The sequence below is a fragment of the Elephantulus edwardii genome, unplaced genomic scaffold, assembly GCF_000299155.1.
Source record: "Elephantulus edwardii isolate Elephantulus edwardi_28Jun2011 unplaced genomic scaffold, EleEdw1.0 scaffold00422, whole genome shotgun sequence".
In the NCBI taxonomy this organism is placed as follows: domain Eukaryota; kingdom Metazoa; phylum Chordata; class Mammalia; order Macroscelidea; family Macroscelididae; genus Elephantulus; species Elephantulus edwardii.
In genome coordinates this window covers 346,124-354,578 of record NW_006400172.1, presented here as the reverse complement: position 1 = coordinate 354,578, position 8,455 = coordinate 346,124, and the positions used below count along the sequence as shown (strand labels likewise).

Sequence of the window (8,455 nt, the reverse complement as noted above, 5' to 3'; positions counted from 1 at the left end):
GAAAAGTTACTTTAACGTGACAGCAGCAAAAAAATAGAATTCTGCAATTACAGCAGCCTTTATGTGTACAATTCTAAAATAAATACTACTTCTGAGCAGCTGTTGCCAGATTTTTAGGATTAATTTAAACATACACACCTTTTCTGTTATGAGAGACAGTACTCCATCTTGTTTTCTGAGAGGGTTTTGTAAAAGTCAATGAGGTAAAAAAAAAAAAAGTCAACTAGCTCGAGTAACTGCGATGCTTGGTCACTCGTCAAGGCAGGCAGGAAAGAGTTCAGTTAACCGGGGCACACAGCATACCACACGACACGGGGTGTACCGCAGCCTCTGCAAGTCCTTCACTGTCAGCCCGCTGTCTTTTTCAAAGAGAATTTCCTCCTAAGAGTTTGAGAATTTGGGCGGCCTGTTTCATTTTTGCTAACCTGACACCCTTGGATGGCTAGTTAGTGGTCAGGGCACCGGCAATTTGGTCACACGACAAGTCGAGGCTGCAATAAAGAAAGCCTGTGTCTAAAATACCGTGTGCTTACTGGAACCACTCAGATTATTTATTTTTAACATAAAACACCTAACTTCAAAGTGAAGGGTCTAATCAAGCAACACTAACAAGACGGAGGCAGCATGTCTTCTTCTAAGACTTATTAGGTTTGACCAGGATTCTCGATACATGGAATACATCATACCAGCAGTCATTGCTCCCACCACAAAGCCTTGGGCTGCTACTTGCATGTGGATCAGGTGGATGGACATTTTCGTATTCCCCCTGTTCTTCAGTTTGTATAATCCGTACGCCACGATTACAGCAAACCCCGCCATCCCAACGGGGACAAATGGTGCCTCTTTAGCTTTTCGAATCAATTTGGATCCCTGATCTTCATCATATGAAGAAAGCGATACTTGTGTGTTGGATGACACTGTGATTGGTTGAAGAATTGCCCACGTGCAAACCCACAACGTAAGGTCCCACTGGTTTCTCTATTCTTCATTTTTTTCAGCTTAAGAAATTCAGCACTTTTGATTTTCTGATTCCAGGTCCTTGCACATTTCATTATAATATTTTGCCTTGTTTTTCTGAGTGGTCCTTTGAAATCTTCTAGTCCGTTCCTTAACTTCTTGATTTTTTCCCCTTGCTTTGGCATCTTGGTGCTCTAGTTCAATATTCAGAGTCTCTTCTGACATCCATTTTGGTCTGTTCTTCTTTTTCCTTCTTTTTAGTGACTTTTTGCATTCTTCATGGATGATATTCTTGATATCTTCCCACAGATTATCTGGTCTTCGTTCATTAGTGTTCAAGGCCTCAAACCTATTCCAGAGTTGGTTTTTAAATTCATGGGAGATAGAGTGAAGGTCAAATTTTTATTCCTGTGGATATGATTTAATCTTCTTTAGCTTTAATTTGAGCTTGCATATAAGCAGGCGATGGTCTGCTCCACAACCAGCACCTGGCCTAATTTTTACTGCTGATATTGAACTTCTCCAAAGGTTCCTTCCTTGTAATCAATAATTCCTGTGCATCCCATCAGGTGAAACTATGTGTATAACCTGCATTTATGTTTCTTATAAACGGTATTTGCTATGAATAAATCATTGATTGTACAGAATTCTATCTTTCTATCCCCAGCCACATTTCTGTCACCAACTCCACATTTTCCGACTACTGCTCCGCCTTTCTGATTCTCAACTTTTGCATTACAGTCACCCATTATTGCATTTTGGTTATATGTTTGATCAATTTTTGAATTCAACAATTGATAGAAATCATCTATTTCCTCCTTTTTGGCTCTGGTTATAGGTGCATAAATTTGAATGATAGTGGTAGTAATAGATCTTTCTTGTATGTGTATGGATATTATCCTGTCGACTCACATTATTGTATTTTTGTTTTCAGTGAATGTGATGTTTGGGAGAAATTTCAGTTGCATCATATACATATGAAAGTTGTACAAAAAATGAGGAAGACCAAAGAAGACTTGATGCATTTAAATTGTAATATTGGAGAGATATACTGAATATATCATTGGCTGCTAAAAGACCAAATAAATGTGCCTTGAATGAAGTAAAGTCAAAATGCTTCTTTGAAGATAGGAAGACTGAGGCCTCACATACTTTGAGCATGTTATCATGAAAGCTACAGTGTCTAAAAAGGGCACCATGCTTAGAAAAGTGGAAGGTCAGCAAAAAAAATAAGATCCTGAACAAGAACTGTTGAAACAGTGACTGCAACAGGGGGCTTAAGCATAGCAGAGATTGTAAGGATGGTGCCAGATAAAGCATTAAGGCCCTATGAATCATAGCTCACTCACAGGTTGTAGGTCCATTGCAAAAACAACAGCAATAACAACAGACTATCATACTGACAGACACAGTAATTGAAACATATGTTCTAACTTAATAAGTTTTATAAACCTGTCTTGTTGGGATACAGGAGGGAAATTATAGTCCTAAGACTAGGACATCATTTGACACGTCAATGAATTATTTAGCCTTAAGGATCATTGGAAAAACATGAAGAAAGGGAATATGAGAGGAATAAGGTTTAACATTTTGAAAGTAAATGTACTGACTGAAAGTTTTAAATAAATAAAATGTAAGAAAATATCCTTTTTTATTTTAAATAGTAAGAAACTTTCATTAGATCCTTTTTTTGAAATGTAAAACATCTGTGAATTTCTTTTCATAGCTAGGTTGATTTTGCCAAACACATGAATTGGTATAATTTTGTTTTCTTTCTTCACACTTCTCCAAATTTTTCTCCTTGCTGCCCACTCTTATCTCTGAATCTCTCAGTTCCCTTTAGTTGATGCTACTTTAAATTAGTCTCTCAATCTGCTTCCTTTCTTCAATTATGATTCTTTATTAAATTTTCTTCCCTCTCACACTTAGAAATACTAGACAGAAATCTTGCCCACAGATTTTGAATAACTATTTTCTTGACTTTATTATTAAAATTTTTCTTCTAATTCATACTATGATATATTTGACGTACTGAAGGCATTGGTGAAAACAAAGCTATAGAAATGGATATACTACCAAATTAGATATTTTAGTAACTGGATGCAACCTTGTAAGTGATCACTTGTGTATGCCAAGAAATTTGTTTCATAACAATCTGCCTCTGTGACTAGAAGAGATCCATATTTGTGCTAATTGCCAATAAAGTTGACATAACACAACACAAATATTATTGAATGATATTATTTATATTATACATAATAAAATATTCTTAAAGATAATTCTAAGACAGTTGGAGCAGTTTATCAACTGGAAACTACCAGAAATTCAAACTGAGTTCACTAGAGAATGTGCAACAATGAATGTTACTGCTATTGATATAAAATGAATCTTGCTGAAATTCAAAGAATAGCAGAGAGGTGTTTATGCAAAAATGTTTGATTACACAGATCATAGTATAATACAAATAGTGCTGAGAAGAATGGGAATTACTACAATCTTAATTGTTCTCACGAAGGACCTATACATAGACTAAAATGTAGTTGTTAGAATAGAACAAGGTGATATGCATGGCATAAAATCAGGAAAGTGTCATAATTCACGACACTTATGCAATCTGTGCAATAATGAGCTCAGAAATGAAGAAGAACATAGAATCAGGACTGGAAGATGACTTTCTAAGAAACTGTCAAATGTGGATGATGCAATCTTGTTTCCTGAGAGGTCTTGAAGCACTTACTGATAAAGACTGAAGACTTTAATATGGAATTTACGTCAGTATAGAGAAAACAAAAAAATCTTTTATCTGGAACAATATATAACTTTATGATAAATAGAGAAAAGATTAGAAACATCAAAGATTTTATTTTGCCTGATCCATAATCAATCAATGACTATTGAAACAAAAGTTATTGGGCAAATATGGTGCCAAGGAACAATAAAGTGTTCCTAAGAGGAATAAGGTACATCTGATTTAGACCGTGGTCTTTCCAATTACTTGTTATGCATCTGAGAGCAGGACAATGAGTAAGGATGACAGAAAAGGAGTTGACGCCTTTGAGTTGTGGAGTTGGAGAAGAGCACTAAACATCCCATGGACAGCCAAGAGAACAAATATATATATCTTGGAGAGGGTGCAGCCAGTGGGCTCTTTGGAGGCAAGAATGATGAGGCTTTGCCTCACATACTTTGGGCTAGCAGGGGCTATTCCTTGGAGAAGAACATGATGCTGGGAAAGGTGAAGGGTCGGTAAGGGAGAGGAAGACCTTCAACCAGCTGGACTGATAACAGTTACTCAACCAATGGGCAGTTGTGTGTCAGGATAGAACAGGTTTCATAGCTTTTGTTCATGGAGTAAGAAAGAGTCATAATCAACTCAACTTGATGGCACCTAACAACAACAAGATAACTTGAAGCACTTACAAAGACTGAATACTTTAATATGGATAACACTTCAGTGTGAAGAAAACAAAAATCTTCATATCTGGAAGAATAAGGAACTTTAAAATACATAGATAAAAGATTACAAGTGTCAAGAATTTTATTTTACTCGATCCATAATCAATATCCATTGAAACAAAAGTTATAAGGCAAATCTGACGCTAAGGACCTCTTTAAAGTGTTCAAAACAAAAATACTGCTTTCAGAACTAGTGTGCCTGACTCATCCATGATATTTCTAGTTTCCTCCTCTGCATTTGAAAGCTAGACAATGAATAGGAAAGAACACAGAGTTGGATGCATTTGAATTTATAGTGTTGGCCAAGAATATTGAATGTACCTTGAATGACAAAAGAATTCAGACATATATCTTGGACAATGGCTAGGAAGGAAGATAATAATATTTCATCTTAAGCATTTAGACATTTTATCAGGATAGATCAGTCCCTGCATAATAGTAAAGTATCAATGTAAAAGAGGAGGTTCCTCAATGAGATGGATTGACAGAGTAACTTTCACAATGGTCTCAAACAACATCAATTCTGAAGATGGCACTGGTTCCATTATATTTTGTTGCTATGAGTTAGAATTATCTTGATGGTACATAGAATTTAAGATTGGTTATTATTCACAGGTGAAGGTTCAACACATCCAGTCCTTATTTGACAGTTGGAGCATTTATGATCAGAGAAAACACCCTTAAATGAGCTAATTATGACTATTGCCTTCTAAAGAGATAAGAGCTTAGAAAATTTAAGGCAGGTAACAATAGATCTGAGGCAAGTGGTGTATTCCAATGATTTTCCATTGCACCCTCGTGATTGCTGTACTTTGCTACACCTCTAAATTATCTTGTTTTCCTTTTTGGCTGGGTAATAATACCATCTTATACCTGAAAGGGAATTGGTACTGTGACACAGAGATCTACTCATTATGAATTGTGACTCTTTCATTCAGATTTTTGGACCGACAAAGCATATTGTAATCAATGAAATGTGTTGACAAAGTATTCTGGTTGTACAAAGGAAGCTTTCATCACAGTCAATAATTTATCTAGTGAACAAAGGACTAGTTTAAAACTTGCACTCCTCAGGAATTATGAGTACTAACAACACTGCAAACACATGACAGAACTGACTCATTCATCATTTTGCAGATTCTAGCAGGGTAAGATTCCTCCGTAATCAAAATGTGATTGAATCGTTAACCTCACTCTCTCCCACAGATGCCTGTGAATTATTTTCCTCTACCAGAAGATTGTTAAATAGTCTAAATTACTGTAATTTGGCACTCATCTTTTCAAAGCTCTTCTTTGGGGAGAACAGGCCATGTCCAAGGACTGCTGCTTCCTTTTGAGAGTGGCAGGGGATGAGGTAGGTACACTCCGGTTCTGGGCTCTGTGTCTGTAGCTCTCTTGATGGCTGCCTCAGAAGAGCTGTGAAATTATCTTCAGTTCTTCCCAATTTAGGGGGAAAAGCCTTCCTATTAAATCTGCTCAGTTGATGGTTACAGAGGTTTTACAGCAGCATAGGCAGAGTTTTTCAGAGTGTGCACTGTGCCTGAGTAAAATGGAGTCAAGAGGTAGAAGGGAGGGTCCCAGGAGATGTCATATATGTATGCTTCACTTTTCTACTAGTTTAAAATTACTTCTTAGTGTCATTTCTTTTAATTTGAAACTGTAATTTCTAAATGACAGTTTTCTTTTATTTCTAAACTATAATCTTCATCCTATAGGAAATGTTGTTGTTGTTGTTATGTGCTGTCGGGTCGCCTGCGACTCACAGCGACCCTATGTACAAAAAGCTCTAAACCCTGCTCTATCCCGTGCCAATCTTATCATCTCTGACAAATCTACCCCCGTTACTCCAGTTACTGAATCAATCCATCTCATCGAGGGTCTTCCTCTCCTGTGCTGTCCGTCCACCCTCCCAAGCATGATGTCACTTTCAAAGGACTGATTCCTCCTTGTAACATGTCCAAAGTAGGTCAGATGAAGCTTCAGTATCCTTTGCTTACAAGGAGCAGCCTGGTTTTGCCCTCTCCAGGCCAAACTTGTTTGTTCTCCTATCAGTCCATGGTATATTCAACATTCTTTTCCAGCACCACAGCTCAAAGGCATCAACTCTCCTTCTATCATCCCTAGTCATTGTCCAGCTCTCTGATGCATAGAAAGTAATGACAAAGACTATGGCTGCTATCAGGCACACTTTAGTCTCCAGACTGACATCGTTGCTCTTCAGTACTTTGGAGTGACCTCTGACAGCTGACTTTCCCAATCAATTTGTCTTTTAATTTCCTGGCTGCTGGTACCAAAAGTGATTGTAGAGCCAAACAAACATAGGCCAATAAAAGAACCCCACCAGAAAGCAAAGATATTCCAATAGATATTTAATAGGTAAGGCAGATACAGTTTTCAACCACTGTAATTAAAGGAAAAAATATTTATCTTAGATAAGGTATGTTGCTGTTGTTAGTTGCCATTTGGCTTTGGCTATGATTCAGCAACAATAATTTACATAATTTGTAATTTTTCTTGTCATTTTTAAATTCTTGCTCTTTGCATATCCTTCTTTTTTTAAAAAAAAGGAAGGGTATTTTTTTTTTTAGCCAAGTAACTTATTTTTTCACTCATTGTTTTCCAATCAGGACCAACTCATAGCTGACCTTCCTGTAGGTTTTCAATGGCATGAGAGGAGATTGTCCATCCTTCTCCTAAGCAGGAGCTGGTGGATTTGAATTGCCTGACTTTGGCTTGACAGCACAGCTCCCAAATGACTAGAAATATATATTACTATTATTGCTTTTTTTGTCTTTTAATCTTGAAGGTTATTTATTTCTTTTTAACAAACAGAAACTTAGTCTCTTAAAATTGTGTGGCTAGAATCACCATGGCAACTCAAGGGGAAGACTTTAGCTCTTAGTTCCAGAACATGGTTCACGTTGCCTTCATTACTTGTAAGCCTGGTGTTTCTCAGAGATTCCCAGGTGTCTCGAGTTTTCCTGATATCAAAGAGCTTCCTAGGGATCTGTGTCCAAAAGGATACATTCTATTCATCGTTATTTATTTCTTTTACAATCTATAATTTATTCAATAACTTATTCAATTTATACAATAATGTTTTGAAAATACATTCATATGGTCAAGGGACACACAGAGATATGCTGAAAATCACTGACAATAAGAAAGATACAAAGCAAATCCACAATGAGATACCATCTCACCCTAATTGCAGTGGCAAAGTTTAATAGGATAGCAAGTAATAAATGTTGGATAGAAGGTGGACAGATTGGCAGTCTCATACACTGTTGGTGGGATTATAAAATGGTACAATCATTCTGGAAGACAGTTTTGTGCTTCCTCAAAAACCTGAACATAGAAATTCCATATGACCCAGGAATTTCAATACTAAGAATAAATCCCAAGGAAAATACACCAGAGACACAAACAGAGATTTGTATACTGATGTTCACAGCAGCATTATTCGCAATAGCAAGAATATAGAAGCAGCCCAAATTCTCATCAACAGGCAAATGGATTGAGAACTTGCGGTACATCCTCATGATGGAATACTACACAGCACTCAGGAGCAATGACTTAGGAAAAAAATACTATACAATATTGCAGAAGCTAGAGAGCATTATGCCGAGGGAACTAATGCAGTCTCAAGAAGACAAATACTGCCTAAGACCATTACTGTAAAAAGAGAAAGATTTCTAGTAAGATTTGTGCCAGAGTTCAAAGGGGAAAGGGGAGAGAAGAGAAAGGTGAGGGTGGAAAGGGGGTAATCTCCAGGTCACAGAGTTTGGTGAGCAGAATGAAGAGATGAGAGATTAGGAAAGATCTAAAGGGGAACTGAAATGGTGGGATAATGGTGGGCTATTGTTCTTGTGTGCTATTTATTTGAAACTCATCCATATTTGTATAACGAGCGAGGGTCACATGAATACGGCCATGTTTGACCTTGTTTGACATGACAATTAGAAATTGTCCTCATTAACAACATCAACACAACACAAAACCAATTTTCATGAGATCAGCATGTCTCCGACATCTTTCTTTT

General features: G+C 36.9%; 1 protein-coding gene across 1 annotated transcript in view; it reads right to left on the bottom strand.

Moving 5' to 3' along the window:
- Positions 1–591: 591 nt before the first annotated feature.
- Positions 592–8,455, bottom strand: part of LOC102875390 — a 177,455-nt gene continuing 169,591 nt past the window's right edge. Inside the window, exon 4 of the mRNA XM_006902513.1 lies at positions 592–917. Within this exon, the coding sequence (XP_006902575.1) occupies positions 592–917 (326 nt within the window). The remainder of the gene's footprint in view (positions 918–8,455) is intronic.